Source organism: Diospyros lotus, chromosome 4, assembly GCF_014633365.1.
Source record: "Diospyros lotus cultivar Yz01 chromosome 4, ASM1463336v1, whole genome shotgun sequence".
NCBI lineage: Eukaryota > Viridiplantae > Streptophyta > Magnoliopsida > Ericales > Ebenaceae > Diospyros > Diospyros lotus.
This window is the reverse complement of record NC_068341.1, coordinates 36,745,905-36,771,084: the sequence shown is the minus strand read 5'-3', so window position 1 is coordinate 36,771,084 and position 25,180 is coordinate 36,745,905. Positions and strand designations below refer to the sequence as shown.

The following is a 25,180-nucleotide window of genomic DNA, read 5'->3' as shown; positions in this document are numbered from 1 at the left end:
CCCATTAAAACAGTGTTCGATTTTTTCCCAAACCAAACCATTACCCAGTCAAACAGTTTTTAACCGCGTTGATCGGTTCGGTTTCGATTCGGTTCCCCACGATTTCGATTGCAATTGCCATCTCTAGGTAGGATCATTCTATATATCATTGGGGTTGATGTCGATCGCAGACTACTTTATAAGTCATGCACATCTCTATAATTTCTAAAACAAAGGGTTGGTCCCTATAATTAGGCCTTACCTTAGGGGTCGTTAGTGTAATTTATATATTTTAAATAGTTAATATTTTAAAAAGAGTAAATTGCAACATGTAAAACTCACAAATTATTTTTGGAAATTCTTTTAAAAATTTTCATGTAATTATTTAATTATTTTCATCTTATATAAAAGGAAATTTAAGGACTTAGAAAAGGAAAAAAATAAATTTAAGTATAGAAATGGAAGAAAAATGGATCTAGGTGGAGCAATTAGCTAGTTAGGTTGACTCAATAGGGCCAAGTATTTATACATTGTCAAACAATCGCCATGAGTGAGGAGGGGGGAGGGGAGATTTCAAAAAGATGGGCAAAATGGTTCACTCATGCAATATTTTAGGTACATGAGAGGTCTCTATGAGAAAATTTTATTAACCATGTAAGCATTTTGGGTGTAATTTGATTAAAGAAAATTTTTAACTTGTTTTTAAATTGAAGAGGATGCTTGACAAGTTGAGAAAAAGACTTTAGAATGTAGAAGTGGGGATGATCAGGGGACATCTTAGAATTTAAAGGTTTCAACTTGAGTGGATCTAAAACAAAATAGATGGAATGTTAGTTTAGTAAAATAAAATGGTGTTCAATTGAGATTCGAAGATCAAGTTATTTTTCAAAAATATCAACTTTTAGATATCTTAGATAAAAAAAGAGGCGGTCATTACAAATGTTATTCACATAATAAAGTAGAATAGTTAAATTCGAGATTACATTCAACATTTTATATGATTGTAAAATTTCTTTAAAACTAAAAAAACAAAATATCTAATGAATATAAGACCATATTTGTTGTACAATATAAAATGTTTAAGTATCAATAAGTGCAAATTACGAGTATAATTAAAATGAGAATATATGGTGGGTATGGCTATATATACAAGGGAAGACAATTAAAAATGAGAGAATTTGTAATAAAGTTGGAATTTTGTATTGATGCATGAGATATAATTAAGATGATTTGCACAAGTAAGATAAAAAAAATGAAAAGATGCACTTGTGAGAATAATAGATGGAATGAAAGAAGTTTGAAGCAAAAGAGTTAGAAGAAGACCAAAGAAAATTTGGTAAAAAATTCCTTAACATGATGCAGAATATAACGGCCTGGCATAAGACATGACCATATGTAAAGATGATTAAAGAGATAAAAATTGCGTAATTCACTTCATCTACGTACTGAAATTAAGGTTTATGATAGGATGTGAGAGAGTGGGCCACTTTTTTAAATAAATCATTATCAGATAACACTAGTAATTTGTTAATGCTACTTATGATAGGATCTAATTTTTATTGTTGTTGCAAAGCAGGCCGCTGTTATTACCAGTTATACGTTTTGCTTTTCTCTATCTTCCCAGACATTGCACGAGAGATTAACTGGGCGGCAGAAAATGGTATAATTTCAAAAAAGGGAGCAATAGGGTAGCTCCTTGGATTCTTCGTCGAGGTATGATTTCTAAATGTAGTTTCTAAGTGGTACGTTATCATGTAACTACAGGAGAACACACTGCAACTAATAATAATAATAGTTCTTTTACGAACTGTTCTTACTGCAGAAAACAAAAAAGTCCCAGAGAATTTGGAGCTTTCTAATTGGTAATGAGCCAAATATTGTTTGTTTCCCACGAAAATCTCCTCTTGCACCTAAGCTGCAAGTTCCCAACTTTATCATTTTTTGGAATTTTACCGATCTGTTGTTTCCAGTGCCTTGGTGTGATTTTGAATTGTGAGTCAAAAAGTTGTAAGAATTCTGTTGTTTTGAGTGACTGAGTTATCGATGTTCACTTGTGAAATGTAGAACTGCCTGCTTAACCTTACATGGAATAGATTTATAACATCTATGCAGCTGTACTGTTTGAAGGTGACAAATGGCTACTGATTCCTAGCGAGGCAACAGAATATGGACATGTCAAATCTGTCTTTAGTTGCCCCGAATTCATCGTCTTCTCCGTCTAATCCTAGTTCTGGTTCTAACGCCCAAAACATTACATAATGAGACCAAAAAAAGCACACAAGTTATATAAGCAGATGCTGTGAGCTGGATATTCTTATAAGGTGTTCTAGGAGGAGGGAAAAAAGCCTCAAGAGGAAGATAGGAAAGGATGGAAATGATAATGCTGAAGGAGGAGGAAAGGTCAGTAAGGCGCCGGAGATGCAGAGTAGATGGAGATGGCTTGGAAGCAAGTCGGATTAAGAGAAGGAGACGAGGGGAACCGGCTGCAGCTGCACTTGCGTGTGGCATGCAAGAAATAAAGCAGCCACAGCAGAAACTCGATCACGCTTCTGCTCCTGTCACTGTGAAGAGGAGCTCGAGATTTCGTGGTGTCAGCAGGCATAGATGGACCGGGCGATTTGAAGCTCACTTGTGGGATAAATTTTCCTGGAATGCTACACAGAAGAAGAAAGGCAAACAAGGTAGACATAGAGTGAGACTGTTCCCTATTCCTCCTCACACTTCATTTTCTTCATTGAAATGCCTGTGCCTAATATGAGTTTTTTGACTTCTCCTTGGGACTGCACTTTGAAATGGAACTTTCGGACTAGCAGTTTACCTCGGTGAGTGCTATTTTCTGTTGGGATTTAGTTTCACATTATTTGATCTTTTTGTATAAAATGACACCCTTTTCTTCCTGATCTCTCAGGAGCTTATGATGAGGAAGAATCTGCAGCAAGAGCATACGATTTGGCTGCACTTAAGTATTGGGGGACATCGACTTTCACTAATTTCCCGGTATAACCTCAATTCCAAACTGCTAGGAGATCGTTTACATTCCACTTGTTCAAGACCGAACTTTGACTGTCCTTGAGATTTTGCTCAGGTTTCTGATTATGCCAAGGAGATTGAAATCATGCAGACTCTAACAAAAGAGGAGTACCTGGCCTCTCTAAGAAGGTATTAACTCAAATATCTCTTCTAATCTAGTAAACTTTAAGTCTTCATGGATATTTTGATCATTATCTGAGCATATTTTCCTTTCCTTTGTTATAGAAAGAGCAGTGGCTTTTCAAGAGGCGTGTCGAAGTACAGAGGAGTTGCTAGGCACCATCACAATGGGAAATGGGAAGCTAGGATAGGAAGAGTTTTCGGAAATAAATATCTCTATCTTGGCACTTATAGTAAGTTCTACCTTATGTTATTGTGATTGTTAGCATATCTGAGAAGAACACTTAGTGAAGTACCAGATGACTGCAATTCCAACATAGATTGACAACTACTGGACTCGATCCAAGATGTCAATGCTTACCCGCACGGCTCATTTCTCTTTACAGACACCCAAGAGGAGGCTGCTCGTGCTTACGACATTGCAGCGATTGAATACAGAGGACTTAATGCTGTGACCAACTTCGACTTGAGTTCTTATGTCAGATGGTTGAATCCAGGAGCAAACACTCCAACTGCAGTGAAAGAACAAGAAGCAAACATAGAGTCTCAAGCAGCGACATCATTTAACTGCACTTCAAGAGAGGAATCCCAATTCCCTTTTCATGCTAATGCATTTAGCATGAGGGGCCTGAATTCTCCTCGCAGGCAAGAGGTACTCGAAACAAAATTTCCGGCTAGCTCGAGCACAAAACTGTCTTCTCCCAGTGCAGTTGGCCTCCTCCTGCAGTCTTCAATATATCGAGAACTGGTACAGAAGAACTCCAGTTTCTCTGAAGCTGAAGATGATGGAGAAGATGGTAAGCACCAACCTCAAATAGATGGAGACCATGAGTATGCAGGGATCTTTCACGACGGCATCCCGTATGTTCTCTCTTTCGACACTAAAGGTTCCGAGCTCCAAGAAGAGTTCAACTTCACGTATAATCATCAGGGTGATCATCCACTTGGAGCAGTTTCATACACATGGCTTCTATCCGATAACTAGTAATCCCCAGATGGCTTTAGCAATCTGGAATGCTTTCTTATAGATGCTTGTGAATTGAGTTTCTCTTTGTTAATATGCCATTTTAGTGGCTTTCTTGTAGATGCTAGTGAATTCAGCTTATCTTTGTTGATATTGATATCTCAACCTGTGAATCATAGTAAAGGGGAAGTTTCTCACATTGTTATTTTTCCATGTGCATGCACTGCATTATGTCTAATCTCAACCATGATCAAGGAGCAAAGTTTGTTAATTTGAAAATCAGAAGATGAAAAAATCACCTCCAACCAAATTTCTTGATGGGTCATAGCAGCTAAATTTCTTTGATTTCACGTTCAACATCTGGCCCATACAAGAAATTTCTTGCAATGACATTGAAAGTTAGGCAATTATAAAGAACTAATAGGTGTAAAATATGAGTGTAACAGTGAGGAATGGCATATAAGGTTAGAGTGATTCTTATTAAAAATATGATGCATATAATATGATAAAAATAATTTGATCATATGAAAAAAAAATAACTGACAAGTTAGAATCATATATTTGATTCCCTATACTAAAATAAATGTTTGGTATGTTTTTGTTATAGAAAAATTGCACTTCATTTAGTATGATTTGGTTCTATACATAAGTACATATATACATATATATAGCTCAGGGAAATATGTTAACATCTATCCATTTCCAAGAAAAAGAAATTGTTAATTTGGTCCAATCATTTGAAAAATGGAAATAACGCCAAATTGGTCTCTTAATTTTTTTACTTTTAATCAGTTTAGTCCTTCACCTTCTTTTTTATTTTTTATTTTGAGCTCAAATTATCCCTAAATTTTTTTAAATAGTTCTTTTGCCCCTAAAATACTAGTCTTTGACTCAAATTTACCCTTGAATTAAACAATTTGAAAAGCTTAGGGGTGAATTTAAGATGAAAAGAAATTCATGGACTAGCCTGAATAAAATTAAAAAGTTCAGAGGCCAAATTGTTTTTTTTTTCCTTTGAAAAATAGAATAAAGAAGAATATGCTAGAACCTGTGGTTGTCTGAGATTGCTTTACACCAGTTCACAGTTTTCTAATACTTTTCCTCCCATCATCTACATGAATGTAAATTTAACCCTTGTGTGTTCCACTAATGGAGTAGCAATTTTTTAAACCAGTTTGAAGAATAAATTGTCAGTTGACTCCATAGAAGAAACCGCCATTAGATTAGAGATCTCTGAAGGAAGCCAACAGGTTCAAGTAATTAACCCACCTCGACAACAAACAAGATTGTACTTAGCTTGATGAAGAATCCAAGGAAATGCTGATTGTTGAGTTATAGCATATTAATTAATTAACTAATTACTTTGCAGTTGCTTAATAGGACAACGCAAATGGTGCTTCTGCCAATCCTCTTCACAGAAAACAAAACCTGGAAGCATTCTGGAGGCTTCTCATTTGTAATGTAGGTGATTCTGTGAAAAACTGCAGCACAAAAAATAAGTTAAATTGAACGGGAGGAGAACCATTCTATTGATTACATGAGAAACTTATATACCATTGATTATGTTGTTTTGTTTCCCAATGAGACCCAAGGTTATGACGAATAGTCGGGTTTATCTTCATAGGCTTCGGCCTGGGATTGAAGTATCGTAAAAAATATACCACCTATTGACAGCCCATTAAAAAGTCGGGCCATAAGTCCTTAATTAAGCATTTGGAGGAGAAATGGGCTGAGCCCATTTGCTCAAGACTTAAGAAAGCCCAAACCCAAGCCCAAGCCCAAGCCCAAGCCAAATGGCCCATCAACCGTGCCCTAGCATCGTCATATTTAAGCCTCATTTTCTACCTTCTTTACCCTTATTTGACGACCGAACTCTCTCTCTCCTTCTCTCTTTGCTTTCCTGATACTTTCCTTTGATGGCCGATCTTCGTGAGCTGGTTCTTCCCTTTTTTCTGCCAGATCTACTTCTCATGGCAGTGGGTCTTCCTTTCCTTTGGAAGCCCCTGGTCGATCGATGAGTAGCTTGTATTTATTTGGTTCGGCAGATCCTTTTGAGGTAAGCTTTTCTAGACTGTTCTTCGCCCGATATCTTAGTGATCATTCTTGTTCCTTGGTGGATTTTGCTGTGAACATAACCTGTGTGGTTTTGGGGGGAAGTTTTGGTGTTCTGGCCGAGAGGGTTCTGGGCTCCTATTTGGGGGTTTTCATGGTTTGTTCCTTGTATGCTTCCTTGAGACTTGGTGTCCCTATTTTCTGGAGTTACCTGGGTGGTACACACTGGATAGACCCAGATTTGAGCCTTAACAAAATCTTTTAAAGGGAGTTTTCTTGTTTACTCTTCTGTGACCTTGGTTGTTTCGATATCTGTTTTGCTTTTCAATATATTTTGCTCTAACTTTTTATGTTTTGATTAGTTGTCTTCCGCAACAAATGGTATCAGAGCCTCGTGTGGCTCCTGGGTTGTGCAAAATCAAACCATAATCGAAAAACCCCTATGGTTTTCTCGATCGATTTTTTCACGCGAGTGATTCGGGGTGAGCCAACCCCAGATCCGTGATCATTAGTCTGAGTAGCTTTGCCCTGACCGGCGCGTGCCAGTCTACTCTCCGGCCGGTGACGGCGTGTGTTGTGGCAGACTTTGGCGCATTGGAGGTCGGCAGGCCCGCGAGATCCGACTCGATTTCATTCTAGATCTCACTTTTGAAATCTAGCTCGGTAAATTTTATATAAGCTTAATTGAGTTGTTTTGTTCTGCAGTTACTGTTCTTCAATTTTTTTGTTTGCCAATATATACCTTGTTGTGTAAATCCTGATAATCTACTATGTGTGATATCAGTTATTTGGCTGTGTGCAAAACAGGTATAGAATACTGTTTACTTTGTAAATTAGTTTTCTCTACCCTGTTTTAGTCCTGTTCTAGTTCTGTTTGTTATCATTTTGTGAATATGTTACCTGAATTAAATCTTTAAAACTATGTGTTTGCATTAATTTAATTAGGCTGCATATTCAGTGTGAAATTCATATACTTAGTGAATATAACTACACACTTCGAATTGGGGGAATGGGAAGGGGGACTTTTCTATTTGGCAACAAAAAATAAAAGGAATTTTAGTACAACAGAAAGTATCTAAGCCCATAGATGATAAATACCCTAAAGGTACTAAAGAAGAACAAAAACTAGAAGCTGATGAATTGACATACACTTCAATTGTAACGCCCCGTTTTCTCAGAACGAGCATTACCTTGAGATTTCGGGAAATTTTTTTTTTTTTTTAACATCATACACACAACATAAGTCTCTCGATACACCTACCTTCATCATAATCATTTCCCAACAATCCCGATTGTACCTTCTTAGCATATCAAAATTTAATAATTAATAGACTAAGACAGGTATTATCAATCACATTAGCGGAAGCAAGATCGAAACCTCAATGATATATAACCGACAATTCCTTTTACAATAACTAAATCGATGTTTCACATGAAAATATCAAAATATTACATAACCTCTGAACATCGTAATCATAGACAAAAACCTACGAAAACTAAACATAGCAGCTACATCTCGATGACATTCTTTCCCTTGGCGCCACTGTAATCACCTGGAACGTTTGAATATTCCAGGGACATAGTCCAAATTAGATGCTGAATCATCTACGTGAGAGTTCAAAAATATTTTCATGCAGATATGCAAAACCATATGTAAAATCGATAAATCCCGACATGCCCCAGCCTAAAAGAATCCCACATAGCACTTAACCCTAACTAGGGAAAATGCAATCTCTCTAAAGGCGACACGACCACTTCAGACCATTGGCAAACCAATCATGCTTAAGAGGGACAACCTCAACATGTGAACCCGGGAATCACCCCATTGTCATTGTTAGGCTTTAAGTTCCTACTCAAAAGCATTCCAAAACCCAACGCACCCTAGCCCCAAGAGTGTCACATCAGCACTATCTCTGAAATCCACGACACCTTGGCCTTAATGCTATTGCTCAAAGGAACCTGGGGTGGTGTCCACTCTCAGCCCCGCCACTTAAGCTAACAACCGGGGTGGTGTCCACTCTCAGCCCCGCTACTTGAGTACCGTAGGGTGAAGCCCGTCTCAGCCCCGTCCCAAGTGGGTCACATAGCATTAACCCTTGGCACGCATTCCGAGTGCTGACACTCGAGAGCTACGTCACAGGTTAACAACCCATGTCCCACATAGGCAACACAACATGCCAATGCCGAAAAATCATAACGTGCATAACTTAAAATCAACATTTCGATGTATGCAATTTATCGTACGAAATTTAATGCATGTGTAAATAACCGTTTGGACAGACCATCACAATAAACCAAGCCATAGGGATGAACACTCACAGTAAACCATTCACATGCTACTATAAGTCTTTTCGGGTAGAACCACTCACCTTTAGGCGCAATTCGAATTTTTTCTTAAAAAGCGTAGTATGCCTTGATTTACGTGCCCACCTCGAAATTTGCACGAGTCACTTCGTCTCAACCTTCAAGGCACGCTAATCATCATATTTATCCAATAATTATAATTTTTCCTTAATTTTCTCACATTTTCCTATTTTTCTCCCATTTTTCTTCTCTAATAATCCAAAATAAATATCTACACAACTATTTTCTCAAATATTTTTACATAATAATTCATAAAATATTTTTTCAAGAATTTTGAAAAAAAAATCAGAAATTACCTATGTGGCACGCGCCCCCACGCACGGGCGAGTGGTTGGAGGGTTTGGGCTGGCGCATGGCAGTCACGCGCCGGTCATCTTCTTCCTTTCTCCGGTCGTCGGCGATGCTCCGATGCCCCCAAAACTGGTACCCCCTGAAAGCCCACGAAGAGTCGATCCCAAATCTACCGGTTTCAGGCTGAAAGGCCACCGGAAAAGCCTCCGATCGGGCATTTACGGGCGCGGCGCGACGATCCGTCTCCCATTTCCGATCAGCCCTCGAAATACCCTTAAAACACCTCGAAAATTCTCCAAACTTACCAGAAATTCTCCCCTCGCCTCAAGGATCAAAAGCCCCTTATTGGCTTTCCTCGATTTTCCCTCAAACTTGAGCGATTTGATGCCTCAAATTCGGCCGAAACCCTTGGCTATTTATAGGCCAAAACCCATCCCCACGTGGTCGATTTTCGGCCAAAACTCTTCCCACACGCCTCCTAGACCGTCGTTGCCCATGCCCTGACGAAAATAGGCTGCCAAATCGCCAGATTTTCAGGCCAGATCTGCCATGCTTTGGCAGATTTTCAAAAATTGCATTTTAGCCCCTTAAAATTTTTCTTTTGCATTTTGGCCCTTATCCTCAAGCCCCTGATCTTTCTAGCACCACCACTAAGACCCTCAAGATTATTACTTCTCATTCCCCCCTCGAAACTTCCAAAAAATTACCGTCTTGACCTCCCTCGGGCATTTTTAGAAAATTACACTTAGGCCCGATTGATCGTTTTGACCTCAAATCCACTTGATTCAACCTGAAACCACTTAAGGGTTGTTCTATACATCAAATATTAGTCCTAAACACACTCCGTTAATTTTTCAGGCATCGTCTATAACAATTCGGTAATATGACCTAATTGGCAGCTGTATTTTTGCTATACCGAAAACTGTTCCTGATCTCATTTCTTTTATCACTAAAAATCATAATTTAAATCACTCGTCGATACTACACCATTTTTCTTGGCTATCTAGGGTTCGGGGTACTCCCTCTGATAAATTCGGTCGTCCAAGGTTGTGTCAGTGCACCCTATAGTCTTATTTTTTTCAAAATTCCATTTATGCCCTTGATTAAATATCATTTTTATCCTCAAATCATTTTTGGGTATTACATCAATAATCTTACATCTCTCTAATTCAATGTTAAGGAAGGTAGGAAAACTTGACACAACTAAAGAGCTATGGGAAAAACTGGAAAAATTATATGTGAAGAAGTCCACACCAAAAAAACTCTATTTGTTAGAGAATTTTTTCAGTTTTAATATTGACCCCTCTAAGGATCTAGATGACAATTTAGATGTCTTTAACAAATTAATTTAAGATATCACTAATTGTGGTGAAACAGTATCTGAAGAATATAAGGCTGTGATCTTATTAAATGCTATTCCAGATATCTATAAAGAGGTAAAAAAATGCCATTAAGTATGGTAGGGATACCTTAAGACCTGAAATTGATATAGATTCCTTAAGAAGTAAAGAAATGGAACTTAAACATGAGAAAAGGCATGGTGAGGTCCATATGATGAGAGGTAGGTCCCAATTTAAAAATCAAGAGAGAAGTGGTAAGAAAAAGAATAGAAGTAGGTCCAAATCCAAAAATTGAGAGAAGGGTAAAAAGTGTTATGTGTGTGGTAAAACTGGGCACTTTATTAAAGATTGTTATGCAGAGAAAAATAAAATTAAAGAAAAGGGTAAGGATCAAGAAAAAGCTAATGTGGTAACTTCATATGATCCTAGTGAAGTATACATGCTCTTAGATTCTGATTCCACTGAAATAAATGTTGCTGCTAAATCAAACATGCATGAATGGATCTTAGATTTAGGTGCAGCATTTCATGTTACATCACAAAAATACTGGTTTGAAAATATGCATGAATTTGAAGGTGGGCATGCCATAGTGTGTAGTAACCTAGCATATAAAATCATTGGGGTAGGAAACATCTCTATTAAGTTAGACAATGGTTATGTCTTAAAATTAAAAGATGTTAGATATATACCCAAAATGGTTAGGAATTTAATTTCAATGGGAGAATTAGAAAAAAATGGCCTTACTGGAAAAATTGAAAATTGAGTGTTAAAAATGTTTAAAGGATCAATGGTAGTCTGTAAGGGGGTAAGGAGAAATGGGATTTATGTATTAAATTCTGAGGTAATTAATAATCTAGGATCCCATATTACATCAATCAATCCTGATGCCACTATCAAGTGGCACAACAGGTTAGCACAGGTGAGTGTCAAAGGGCTTAAGTTGCTAAGTGATAAAGGTGCTTTTGGTAAAGATTTTGTGTCTGATATCCCTTTCTGTGATCATTGTGTTCTTGGAAAACATCATAGGTTGTCTTTCTCCTCCAATGTTCATAGAGCCTCTAGAGCCTTAGAATACATTCACTCAGATCTTTGGGGGCCAGCATCTAATCCCACATCAGGGGGTAATAGGTATTTTCTGTCTATAATTGATGATTACTCTAGGAGAGTTTGGGTTATTCTCTTAAAAGATAAGTCTGAAACTTTTAAAAGTTTTAAAAACTGGAAAACTCAAATAGAGAATCAAACTGACAAGAAGATAAAATACCTTAGGACTGATAATGATTTAGAATTCTGTAATTTTAATTTTGATAATTTGTGCAAGGAATATGGAGTTACTAGGCATAAAACAGTCCCCTATACTCCTCAACAGAATGGAGTAGCTGAGAGGATGAATAGGACCCTCTTAGACAAGGTTAGGTGTATGATGATTAGTTCAAATATACCTAAGTCATTATGTGGAGAAGCAGTTATGACTGCATGTTACCTAGTTAATCTTACTCCTTCAGCTGCCTTGAATGGTGATACTCCTTATGAAAAATGGCATGGAAAATGTGCTAACTATTCAATTCTTAGAACCTTTGGTTGTGCTGCCTTCACTCATCAAAATGAGGGAAAATTAGAGCCTAGAGCTAGGAAATGTGTTTTCTTAGGATATCCTAAGGGAGTCAAAGGGTATAGGCTATGGGATAGAAACCAAAAAGGAATAAGAATTATTGTTAGTAAAGATGTCATATTTAATGGATCAGAAATGCCTTGTACAAAGCCTAGTGGTGACAAAATTAGTGAGGACAAGAGTCCTCAAGAAGAGTTGAAAAACTCAAGCACCCAAGCTCCTATAAATTCAGATGAGGTGGAGAACACTTCTTCAACCTCTAGTGAAGTGGAGAGTCAAAATCAGCCTAAAATAAATGAGGAGAGAGAAACAGTAGAAGAATTCCCTAATGACTAGCCATTAGTTCCAGATTACTAGCTAGCTAGGGATAGGGAAAGAAGGTCTCATAGGTTACCTCAAAGATTAGCATTAGATTTCGAATTAGCTTATGCAAGCTATCAAGACCTAGCTAAAAATGAGCCTAACACATATGAGGAAGCCATAAGAAATAAATATTCAAAAGAATGGATAGAAGCAATGAAAGAGGAGATGAGTTCCCTCAACAAGAACCAAACTTGGGAATTAGTCCCTGGACCTAAGGATAAATCCATTGTAGATTGCAAGTGGATTTATAGGGTTAAAGAGGGTACAACTGATAGAGAATCAATAAGATTTAAGGCTAGGTTAGTAGCCAAGGGATTCACACAAAAGGAAGGGGTAGATTATAATGAGATTTTTTCACCGGTTGTTAAGTACACTACCATTCGTGTCATGCTTGCATTAGTTGCATATTTTGACTGGGAACTTGAACAACTAGATGTAAAAACAGCCTTCTTACATGGTGATTTAGAAAAAAAAATCTTTATGTATCAACCCAAAGGTTTTGAAGACAAAAGAAAACCAGATTTTGTGTGTTTCTTAAAAAAATCCTTATATGGTTTAAAACAGTCCCCAAGATAGTGGTATAAACGTTTTGACTCATTTGTTAAATTAATTGGTTTTAAAAGAAGTGAGTTTGATCATTGCTTGTATTTTCAGCATAAAAATAAAAATGACTGTGTTTTTTTTACTTTATGTTAATGATATGCTTCTTATTGGTCCTAATGTCAAAAAGATAAATAGCATAAAATCTGCATTAGGTGGAGAATTTGACATGAAAGACCTAGGAATGGCCAAGAGGATCCTAAGTATGGAAATTGAAAGGGATAGGTCAAATTCTATGTTATTTTTGCATCAAACAACATATGTGTTAAAAATTCTAAAAAGATTTGGTATGCATGATAGTAAGTCAGTATCTTTACCTTTAGGAAACCATTTCATATTATCTAAAGATAAATCTCCTGATAATGAGGAAGAAAAGGAATATATGAATAAAATCCCTTATTCAAATGCTATAGGTTCTGTCATGTATCTTATGGTATGTACTAGGCCAGATTTAGCTTATGCAGTTAGTACTCTCAGCAGATTTATGACAAACCCAGGTCCTTATCATTGGGAGGCAGTGAAATGGTTATTAAAGTATTTAAGAGGCACCTATAATGTAGGATTAATATATAAGCATAAGTCCGATAATGTGAGATTAAAAGGATTTACTGATTCAAAGTATGCTGGTGATAGAGATAATAGGAAGTTCACATCATCCTATGTATTTACTTTGTGTGAATCATGCATTAGTTGGAAGTCTCAACTTCAACATATTGTTGCCCTCTCTACCACCGAATCTGAATACATTGCTGCTACAGAGGCTATTAAGGAAGCCTTATGGTTTAAAGGATTGCTAAATGAACTATGTGTTCTTAATGAAAATGTGACTGTTTCCTCTGATAGTCAATCTGCAATTCACTTATGTAAAAATCCTATTTTTCACGAATGCACTAAACATATAGATGTGAGATTGCATTTTATTCATGATATTGTATCTCAAAACATTATTAGATTGGAAAAAGTGCTTTCTGAATTTAATCCTGCTGATATGGGAACAAAAATTTTGCTTGTGGCTAAATTTAAGAGTTGCCTAGATCTACTTAACATTGGTAAGGTTACTTGATAGTTGCTTATGCATCATCTGCATTCTGTTGCATCCTGTTGCATATGCTTTCTGTTTGTGTTTGCTGGCCTCATTGGGAATTAGGTGGAGATTTGTTGTTTTGTTTCCCAATGAGGCCCAAGGCTATGACGAATAGTCGGGTTTATCTTCATAGGCTTTGGCCCGGGATTGAAGTACCATAAAAAATATACCACCCATTGGCAGCCCATTAAAAAGTCGGGCCATAAGCCCTTAATTAAGTCTTTGGAGGAGAAATGGGCTGAGCCCATTTGCTCAAGGCTTAAGGAAGCCCAAACCCAAGCTAAATGGCCCATCAGCCTTGCCCTAGCACCGTCATATTTAAGACTTATTTTTTGCCTTTTTTACCCTCATTTGATGGCCAAACTCTCTCTCTCCTTCTCTCTTTGCTTTCCTGATACTTTCCTTTGATGGCCAATCTTCATGAGCTGGTTCTTCCTTTTTTTCTGCCAGATCTACTTCTCATGGCAGTGGGTATTCCTTTCCTTTGGAAGCCCCTGGTCGATCGGTGAGTAGCTTATATTTATTTGGTTCAGCAGATCCTTTTGAGGTAAGCTTTTCTGAACCGTTCTTCGCTCGATATCTTAGTGATCGTTCTTGTTCCTTGGTGGATCTTGCTGTGAATGTAACCTGTGTGGTTTTGGGGGGAAGTTTTGGTGTTCTGGCCGAGAGGGTTCTGGGCTCCTATTTGGGGGTTTTCGTGGTTTGTTCCTTGTGTGCTTCCTTGAGGCTTGGTGTCCCTATTTTCTGGAGTTACCTGGGTGGTACATACTGGATAGACCTAGATTTGAGCCTTGACAAAATCTTTTACAGGGAGTTTTCTTGTTTACTCTTCTGTGACCTTGGTTGTTTCGATATCTGTTTTGCTTTTCAATATATTTTACTTTAACTTTTTTTGTTTTGATTAGTTGTCTTCTGCAACAGATTACATGAGAGAAAGTGTGAAATAACTACCTCCACTACTTCTAACTACCTAACATAACCTTAACCACGATCCTAAAATCAAGCAACTACGTACACAATAACTAAATTGACTAAGTAAAAACATAAAAAATATTAAAAACATAAAATAACAATTGATTCTCTGTGGAGAGTAACAACTGGTCCTCTCTGCAAAAAGTCTCAAAACATCAACACTCCTCCTTGAGACTTTTTTTTGAGATCACAAGTTTGTTTCTCAGCTCTTCAAACTTGTTTTTGGAAAGTGCCTTGGTGAGCATATCTGCAACTTGTACTTCAAATTTGCAATGCAACAACTTAACTTCTTGATTCTTCTCTGCCTCTCTTATGACATGAAATTTGACTTTAATATGCTTGGTCCTACCATGTTACACAGGATTATTGGCAATAGTAATGGTAGATTTGTTATCACACAAAATGATAGTAGGTCCATCTTGCTCTTCTCCCAGATCAATCAATAACTTTCTAAGCCAGATGGCTTGGTTAGCAGTACCAACAATAGAAATATACTCTGCCTCAGCAGTTGACTGAGCTACCATCTCTTGCTTCTTAGAGTTCCATGAAAAAGGGCCTGAGCCAAATGAGAAAACATAGCCTGAGGTGCTTTTGCAATCTTCCATACTGCCAGCCCAATCACTATCAACATATCCCTGTAAATTGCTACCAGTTTCCTTCTCATACCACACAACAAAATCAATTGTACCTTTAATGTATCTCAACACCCTTCTTACAACATTCAGATGAGCTTGACTTGGTGTATGCATAAACCTAGATAACAAATTGGATGGAAACATAAGATCAGGTCTTATAGTTGTCAAATACAACAAACTACCAACTAAACTTCTAAAAATAGTTGCAATAACTTTGTCCTCTTCATCATCTAAATTGAATTTTTCATTTTGAACAAGTGGTGTCGCAACTAATTTCCTTTGCTCCATCTTAAATTTTTTAAGCACATCCTAGGCATATTTCCTTTGAGTAAGAAAAAATGCCTCTTTCCATTTGATAAACCTCTATTCCCAAGAAGTAATTCATTAACCCCAAGTTAGACATCTCAAACTCTTGTTGCATCTCTTTTTTAAAAATTTTCAACTGCTGAAAATCACTTCTTGTTACCAACATATCATCGACATACAAAGATAGAATCAATCATTCACCACCTTCCTAGTCTTTGACATATAAAGTAGCCTTATTTTCACTCCTCTTAAATCCTTGACGGATCAAGTGAGAGTCAATTCTTGAATACCAAACCCGAGGGGCTCGTTTCAGACCATACAATGCCTTCTTTAATTTGTAAACTTTGTCTTCATGACCTGTGACTTCAAATCCTTGAGACTGATGCAGATCAATCTCTTCCTCAAGAATGCCATTGAAAAAAGTAGACTTGACGTCCAAATGATACACATTCCAACCATTTTTTGTAGCAAGGGCAAGCAATAATCTAATGGTATCATGCCTAGCCACTAGTGCAAACGTTGCGCCATAATCCACTCCAGCCATTTGTGCATACCCTTTCACCACTAGCTTAGCTTTGTACTTGAAAATAAAACCATCAGGATTCAACTTTGATCTAAAGACCCATTTGACACCAATCACATTCTTTCCCTTTGGTTTGCTGGTGAGCTCCCAAGTTTTATTCTTTTCAATCATGGCAATCTCCTCCACCATTGCTTTCTTCCATTCTTCATCTTTGGAAGCTTCAAGAAAATCAACTCGTTCTAAAGCAGCATATTACAACTTTCATAAATCTCATAGAGAGATTTAGTCTTTAGAGGTGGTGAATCCAGGTCTAAATCGTCATCCCCATCAACATCCACACCATTGTCATTTGTAGCAAAAGATTTGGAATCAGGTGCTCCTCTTGAGTTGGAATTTTGAGAAAAAAAAATATAGTTTGTTTCTCCACTGTATTTTTATCCCAATTCCAAAAAGCAGATTCATCAACTTCAACATCTCTAGAAATCAAGATTTTTTGTTTCTCCAAATTGTAAATTTGGTATCCTTTGGATTGTGCTGCATAACCCAAAAAAATACCCAATTCAGCCTTTTCATCCAATTTACTTCTTCGCACAGCTAGGACATGTACATAACAGATCAAACCAAAGATCTTCAAATGTTGAACAGATGGCTTTGAGCCAAACCATGCTTCATATGGTGTCATCCTCTCTACAGACCTTGTTATGAGCCTGTTGAGAAGATAGACAGTTGTATTAACAGCTTCAGCCCAACAAATTTTAGGCAAATTATTCTCAACCATCATGCACCTAGCCATCTCCACCACAGTTTGATTTTTCCTTTTTGACACCCCATTCTACTGTGGAGTATAGACTACTGTTAATTGATGATTGATGCCTGCAGCTTCACAAAAAATTTAAAATTCACTAGACTGGTATTCCATGCCATTATCTAATCTCAAGGTCTTGATGTTACAGTTACTTTGCTTTTTGACAAAAACTCTGAATTTTTTGAAAATAGAGAAAACCTCATACTTATTAGCCATAAAATAAACCCACACCATTCTTGTAAGATCATTAATGAACAAGATAAAAAACTTGCTCCCATTGAAAGACATAATGCTTACTGGACCACAAATATCAATATGCACTAGCTCAAGTTTGTTTGTTGCCCGCCAAGCCTTGTTGAGAGGAAAGGCTTTTCTAGTCATCTTGCCCTTTTAACAAGATTCACAGACCTCATCACTTATAATAACTACAGGCATATCCCTCACAAAATCATTCTCCTCCATAAACTTTAAAGACTTCTGATAATAGTGCCCAAAACGTCTATGCCACAACCAAGTTTCATCAGTTTTAGCACTATAAACATGTTGGGTAGCTGAGTTAAAATCAAGCGGAAAGATATCATCAACCATTTTTTCTCTTACAATTTCACAGCCATCACCATAAAAAATAATACAAAATTCACCTTTAAAATTTAATTCATAGCCTTTCTTCAACATTTTTTCCATACTCAATAGAGTTTGATCTAGGCTAGGAACATAAAGGACATCAGAAATGAACTTTATACCTTTTTTAATCTCTACAGCAATAGTTCCTCTGCCCTTAGTTTGCACAAAATCTCTATTTCCCAACTTCACCTTGATTTTGTATGACTTGTCAAGTGAAGCAAACATAGAAACATCACATGCCATGTGGCTAGTACAACCACTATCAGTAAGCTATAGATTTCTGCCAAATGAATGAGGAGATGAAATAGTCATGAACAAATGCTCTCGGCCATATTGGCTTGTTCTACAGGCTGTTGTTTATACTGATCCATCTTCAATCTGCAATATCTTTCAATATGTCCATATTTGTTGCAAAATCTACACTAGTACTGAGGTTTACCCTTGTAAAAGCAATCTTTCTCTTGATGATTGGTTCTTTTGCAAGTTCCACATGGTGGGAACTTACCCTTCTTTTGAGGTTCTATAGAAGCCTTCTCTTTACTTTCCTTATCACGAGTAGATTTCTTGCCACCATTTTTCTTGTATTTATGCTTCAAGACCAATGCTCCTTCAATCGTTTCTTCTAACCTCATAGAGGTCCTATGCTATTGCACATGCAATTTGCTAATAAGCTCTATAACTAACAAATGTTTCGAGTCACAAGATTTCTCAATTGCTAAAATCTTGGACTCAAACCTGTTTGGCAAGCTAATCGACATTTTCTCTACCACTTTTGAATCTTCAAATGCTTCTCCATAAAGTCAAATTTGATTCACAAGTTGTAAGAGTTTTGAAGAGTACTTCTTGACTATCTCCCCATCTTTCATTCTCAACATTTCATATTTTCATTTGAGAGCTAACAACTTGACTGTCTTTACCCGATCACTGCCTTCAAACTCTTTTTTCAGTTTATCCCATGCTTCTTTTGGTGATTCACAAGCCATTATCCTTGTGAAGATTACATCTGAAATAGTCGAGTGTATGACAGTCAATGCCTTGGGTTTCTTTGCTAAATCATCTTCATACTTCTTAATTTGTGCCAATGTTGGGTTTTGTCTAAGAGGAGCAGGATCAAAGTCACTCTCAACAACTTCCCACAAACTCAAGGCCCTTATATAAGCTCTCATTTTGATAGCCCATACCTAATAATTTTCTCCAATGAAGATCAGAGGTTTAGGAGTAGAAAAATTGTTGGATGCCATTGGAGAAAAAAATAAGCAGCACACTGATTCACTCAATAATCACAGTTCCTTAAGAAAAATGCTCTGATACCACTTGTGAAAAACTGCAGCACAAAAAATAAATTGAATGAGAGGAGAACCATTCTATTGATTACATGAGAAACTTATATACTATTGATTCCATGAGAGAAAGTGTGAAATAACTACCTCCACTACTTCTAACTACCTAACATGACCTTAACCACGATCCTAAAATCAAGCAACTACACAATAACTAAATTGACTAAGTAAAAACATAAAAAGTATTAAAAACATAAAATGACAATTGATTCTCTGTGGAGAGTAACAGCTAGTCCTCTTTACAGAAAGTCTCAAAACATCAAAAGATTCAGTTGAACACTACCTTGATCTTGTGCTGCATATTCCAAATTTGTAAATTGTCCTTTATACTTACTTCAACTAATTTTTATTTTGGTTTCATTCTTATACTAGTTTTAGGTTGAGTATTCTTGTCTTCTTTATACCTATTGTTGGGTGGGACACAATCCCACATCCTGTGAGTCAAGGATGGGTTGTAGCTTATAAATAAGGATTCACTCTCTGTTCCACATGAGCCCTTTTCTAGACAAAATTGTGCTCACCATGCCAAATGATGGCTTTAAGCCAAAATGGACACTACCTCGTGTGGGATGTAGCATGATATGGTGCCATATGTGAAAATCCCCCATTGTCTCACTTATGGGGCATTGTGTTGGGGAGGGATAATCGCATGTCATTGTGAACCAAGAATTAATTGTGTATTATGAGTAAAGATCCACTTCCCTTCCCACGAAGGCCCTTTTCAGGACAAAACTCTGCAGGCCATGCCTAAATAGAATCACCTCTAAACCAAAACTGAGCAATACCTCTAACAGACCTAACCATACTTTGATTGCATCACCTGTGTTTAGGTTAGTGGGAGTGGTAAAATTATGTGGTATATTCATCAACAATCCTATTTCCCCACCTCAAATTTTGTAACCTCTAGTACATTAACCTCTGGTAATTATAGGGCAGAAACTCCTTCCTCATCTTCTTTTTCAGCTTTTCCCACGTGGAAATTTTAGGTTTTTTCATTCTGGCCCTAGTTAATTTCACCTGTTTCCACCACGCTATTTCCCTACCTCTGAATCGCGTTATTACTAATGGCACACGTTTATTCCCTAGCACCTCCTTAAATTCCAAAATCTCTTATGTCGTTTCCAACCAATCTAAAAATTCTTCGGCTTTAATTTCACCATAGAATTTTGGAATTTCAGTTTGTATTCCAAATTCTCAACGTCTATTGTCTTTGTCCACGCCACCTCTACGACGCCTGCGAGGTTCCTCTTTGAAGTCTCCTTCACTATCACCATCGTTCTCATCACCCTCTCCCTAGTTAAGAGGACCAACAGATTGACATCCTCATGCCTCCTTCATTCACCTCCCTATCCAATCATGAACTCTTGCATGGCCTAATTCATTTGCGTAATCTGCTCCATCATAGTATTCACGAGCCCATTCAAACGCTGGATTTCTCTTGCGTTATCTTGGGCATATACTTCTTCTACGACTTGGTTACGAACTGCTCGTCTTGGCGGCATGGTGGCTGTCAAGGAACAAACTTGGCTCTGATACCAATTGATGTAGTGGAAGCCTTCTAATAACTCGTTGATTCACTCACAAATGCCGGGTTATATGACTCAATTAATAATTCGTTGATTCTAAAAAATACTAAAAAAATGAAGAGAAATATGAAAAAATTTTCAACAGAAATTTTATTTAGAATTCTGAAATTAACTACATAACGTCTTATAAACATAGTATTTATAGGCTACAACTCCCAATATGACAAAGAAACTAGAAAACACCCCAAAACCCTAAAACCCGAATTTTACCAAAAAAGGCAAAATTGGGTTTTCACTACAAAATTAAAAATATATTGAAATAAAGAAAATTCTCCAAAACGACATATTAAAATTCACTTCCTAATGGAAGTTATTACCAAATCAATTATTTCCTAAAATAGCCAAAAATGCTAATTTCAAGGCCTAAACAAAGGAATTTGCCTGAAAGACACGGATCTCACTAGTAAGACTAGTGATTTTGAATCCTCAGCCTGATTTCATTTAGATTAGCCTCTGAAATCACCTGAATTGCACACTTCAAACTTGACAAAATTTAAAAATGCCATAAAAATTGCCTAGAACCACTTCTCTTCAAATTTTCCTTGCATTAATTCTCCTCCTACCTTTCATAAAATGCTAAAACCATCTCATCCACATCACTCAAGTAATTAACCCACCTCCACAACAAAGAAGATTGTACTTAGCTTGATGAAGAATCCAAGGAATGCTGATTGTTGAGTTATAGCATATTAATTAATTAACTAATTACTTTGCAGTTGCATAATAGGACAACGCAAATGGTGCTTCTGCCAATCCTCTTCACAGAAAACAAAACCTGGAAGCATTCTGGAGGATTAGGTGATTCAGTTGAACACTACCTTGATCTTGTGCTGCATATTCCAAATTTGTAAATTGTCCTTTATACTTGCTTCAGCTAATTTTTATTTTGGTTTCATTCTCATACTGGTTTCAGGTTGAGTATTCTTGTCTTCTTCATACCTGTTGCTGGGAGGGACACAATCCCACGTCCTGTGAGTCAAGGATGGGCCGTAGCTTATAAATAAGGATTCACTCTCTGTTCCACATGAGCCCTTTTCTGGACAAAATTGTTGGCACCATGCCAAATGATGGCTTTAAGCCAAAACGGACACTACCTCGTGTGGGATGTAGCATGATCTGGTGCCATATGTGAAAATCCCCCATTATCTCACTTATGGGGCATCGTGTTGGGGAGGGATAATCCCATGTCATTGTGAACCAAGAATTAATTGTGGGTTATGAGTAAAGATCCACTTCCCTTCCCACGAGGGCCCTTTTCAGGACAAAACTCTGCAGGCCATGCCTAAATGGAATCACCTCTAAACCAAAACTGAGCAATACCTCTAACAGACCTGACCATACTTTGACCGCATCACCTGTGTTTAGGTTAGTGGGAGTGGTTTAACTGAGTTAAACTCCATGATAAGATTATCCGAGTGATTGTGTCAGTATATGGTGCAGACACTGGCCGTTTGGTTGCTTGTCAAAGATGTGACAAAATTGTCATTTGTATTGACTGAATGATCAATGCTCACTTGTCAAGTTGCACAGAAGCATCTGCTTAAGCCCACATATTATAAATTTTATTATATCAAAGCAGTTAGTCTTTACATACTCCAAGACCATGAAATATTAAAGATTTTGTGTCTCTAGCAAGGGCAAACCTGAGTGTGGACACAGAAAATCTGTCTATAGCTGCTTTGTGATCATCGTTTTTCTGGCCTTCTCCTAATTTAATAAGACAAGGCATAATAAGACCAAGAAATCATGAAGACTATAAATCTATACCATCAAGACATTCTTCATAAGTCAAGAATTAAGAATACAGTTCAAAAGAGAGTAAAATAGAAGCAGATTAAAGCAAGCAAGCCTCAAAGAGAAGAATGGAGATGAAGATGGTGAAGAACGAGGAAAAACCTGGAAGGCTTCACAGATTTGCTGTAGATGGAGAGGCCTCTGAGGCAAGGTGTGTCAAGAGAAGAAGAAGGGACCTGGCTGCAGCTGCAGCTGCATGTGCTTGTGATGTGCAAGAGACCAGCCTGCAGCAGCAGCCGTCATGCCAACAAGGTGATCGAGCTTCTGCCCATACCACTGTGAAGAGGAGCTCGAGATTTCGTGGTGTCAGCAGGCATCGATGGACAGGAAGATTCGAAGCTCATCTGTGGGATAAGCTTTCCTGGAATCCTACACAGAAGAAGAAAGGGAAACAAGGTAGATACTAAATACTGTCAAATGTTCCATAGTCCCCATACTGCTTTTTTTTTTTTTAAAATGAAATCTTGTGCCTGATTTGAGTTTTCTTTTTGTTGTTGGATTTTCTTCCTTCCATCTGACTTCACTTTGGAATGGAACTTTGAGACTTTCAGTTTACCTTGGTGAGTTCGATTTTCCTTTGTGACTTGGAATTCATTTTTATATTGGTCCTTGTTTTCATATTTTACAGAAAAATGACACCTTTTTCTGTCAAACTCTTTCAGGAGCTTTCATTGAAGAAGAATCTGCAGCAAGAGCATATGATCTAGCTGCACTGAAGTACTGGGGTACATCAACTTCTACCAATTTCCAGGTATAATTTGGTTCTGCATAAGCATGAGATCGTTTTATGTAATCGTTCCATCTATAAGAGAACTGACTTCTAGATGAACACTGAATTTTTATTCATCAGGTGTCTGATTACGCAAAGGAGATAGAGATTATGCAAAAATTAACAAAAGAGGAGCATTTAGCCTCTTTAAGAAGGTTTGAATTCAAATACCTCATCTAATTTAATAAATTTTCTTGTGGGTATTTTGCTAAACTAACTCTTCCCTTTCTGTTCATTTCCTTTATTGTAGAAAGAGCAGTGGCTTCTCAAGAGGTGTATCAAAATACAGAGGAGTTGCTAGGTACGTATGTTCTCTTATATGAAGTGATGAACCAACGAATTTATTACTAATTAGGAAGCAAGCAGTTTATTCAAGCAATTGTGTCCCGAAGTTGCAGGCACAACCGCAATGGGAAATGGGAAGCCAGAATAGGACGAGTTTTGGGGAATAAATATCTCTACCTTGGCACTTACTGTAAGTCTACAAGCAGAGTTTTTGTGATACATTCTCCGGAATGAATCTATCCGTCCATTTTTAATTTTACCCACTTGCCCTATTTCTGTTCACAGACACAGAAGAGGACGCTGCTCGGGCTTATGACTTGGCTGCCATTGAGTACAGAGGCATCAAAGCCGTGACCAACTTTGACTTGAGTACTTATATTGATTGGTTGAAGCCGGGAGCAAACGCTGCACAAGAACAACAGATGAAAAGTACAGAATCTGATGCACTCCCCTCCTCGAGCTTCAGTTCACAAGATGAATACCAGTCCTCGCTTTGTGGTAATGCCTTTAGCACCAACAGCTTGGCATCTCCTCATAGGCAACAAGTAGTTGAAAGTAAATTCCCGGTTAACTCACACACAAGATCATCTTCTCCCACTGCACTGGGCCTCCTCCTCCGTTCTTCCTTGTATAGAGAATTGGTGGAGAAGAATTTCAGGGCATCTGAATATGAAGATGAAGATAGAGGAAACAAGAACCAGCAAGATGATGAGTATTCGGGGATATTCTATGATGGAACAGATGATATCCCATTTGTTCTCTCTTTCAACAATCACAGTGCTCAGTTGCAAGAAGAGTTCCATTTCAACTATAATCATCCAAGTAATCTGCTGGGAGGTGCCTCAGAAACACGCCTTCAATTTGATTACTGACACAATAGCCTACCGCCTTGAGCAATCTTATTTTCTTTTCTGTAGATATCTGTGAACGAAGCATTTTCTTGTTGATTCAAGCAATTAGATATGAGTCATATGACCGTGTATATAGAGATGATTCGCGAGTTAGAAAAATAAATCTTATCTATGGCAGTCAAATGCAACAAGTTTCTTTCTTTCTTTTTTTTGACAAATATCAATACTTTTTTTCATATTTTCTAGCCTAAAGGGAAAAGAATGAACTAAGATTCAACTTTGTTTCTTTCCGGACGTTTTCCTTTCTTCTTCTTCTTCACCCAAAATGCAGCACAATCGTAATTTCCATGTTGGAATAAGAAATAATTAACATTACCTAAGAGGGTTTCCCATCAACAATCCATCTTGAAGGTTTTCTTATCTAATAAGAAGCATGACTATCACCAGGGTTCCTTGTTGATTACAGCCACTGGCATTCTTAATAATTACAGGGCAATATCCCCTGATCCCCAAATTCTGATGCAGGTGTAAATGGATTTCAGCATTTGAAGCTAAAAAAGTTGGAAATATTGCTATGTTTCTTTATTCTTTTTTTTTTTTGAAGGTAAGAAGGGGAGAGGAGGGGGTTATCGAGCTAACTCCCGAGTAGGACATGACTTGAGCGACTTCTATCCAGCCAAGCCTCGATGCATAACAGACGTTTCTAATGTATGAAATATTGTAATAAGTTGAGCAAGAATAAGCAGTGATGTAGAACCTTCATATTTACCCACACTTGTGCAGAGCTAGGTACATTTCTCCCTTAGTCCATGTTTTAATAAGAAATTATTATGTCATAAGCAAAAACCCATTAAAAGATAAAAAAAAAAAAAAAAAAAAACGTCTAAGAGC

General features: G+C 37.4%; 2 protein-coding genes across 2 annotated transcripts; both read left to right on the top strand.

The window, feature by feature from the left end:
- Positions 1-2,347: 2,347 nt before the first annotated feature.
- Positions 2,348-4,114, top strand: LOC127799819 (ethylene-responsive transcription factor WRI1-like). The gene is made up of 6 exons (XM_052334037.1): positions 2,348-2,660; positions 2,793-2,801; positions 2,888-2,976; positions 3,065-3,138; positions 3,235-3,362; positions 3,516-4,114. The coding sequence occupies exons 1-6, from the start codon at positions 2,348-2,350 to the stop codon at positions 4,112-4,114; spliced, it is 1,212 nt and encodes a 403-aa protein (XP_052189997.1).
- Positions 4,115-22,452: 18,338 nt separating this feature from the next.
- LOC127799818 (AP2-like ethylene-responsive transcription factor At1g79700) lies at positions 22,453-24,310 on the top strand. The gene is made up of 7 exons (XM_052334036.1): positions 22,453-22,780; positions 22,936-22,944; positions 23,047-23,135; positions 23,235-23,308; positions 23,404-23,454; positions 23,552-23,628; positions 23,724-24,310. Exons 1-7 carry the CDS (start codon positions 22,453-22,455, stop codon positions 24,308-24,310), a joined length of 1,215 nt encoding a protein of 404 aa, XP_052189996.1.
- Positions 24,311-25,180: the final 870 nt, after the last annotated feature.

Bases quoted from the DNA above. Each gene is read 5' to 3' on its own strand.
- LOC127799819 (XM_052334037.1), top strand. From the start codon at position 2,348: ATGGAAATGATAATGCTGAAGGAGGAGGAAAGGTCAGTAAGGCGCCGG. The intron at 3,139-3,234 runs GTATTAACTCAA...CCTTTGTTATAG, and splicing joins TACCTGGCCTCTCTAAGAAG to AAAGAGCAGTGGCTTTTCAA. The intron at 3,363-3,515 runs GTAAGTTCTACC...TTCTCTTTACAG, and splicing joins TCTCTATCTTGGCACTTATA to ACACCCAAGAGGAGGCTGCT.
- LOC127799818 (XM_052334036.1), top strand. From the start codon at position 22,453: ATGGAGATGAAGATGGTGAAGAACGAGGAAAAACCTGGAAGGCTTCAC. The intron at 23,136-23,234 runs GTATAATTTGGT...TTTATTCATCAG, and splicing joins CAACTTCTACCAATTTCCAG to GTGTCTGATTACGCAAAGGA. The intron at 23,455-23,551 runs GTACGTATGTTC...CCGAAGTTGCAG, and splicing joins AAATACAGAGGAGTTGCTAG to GCACAACCGCAATGGGAAAT.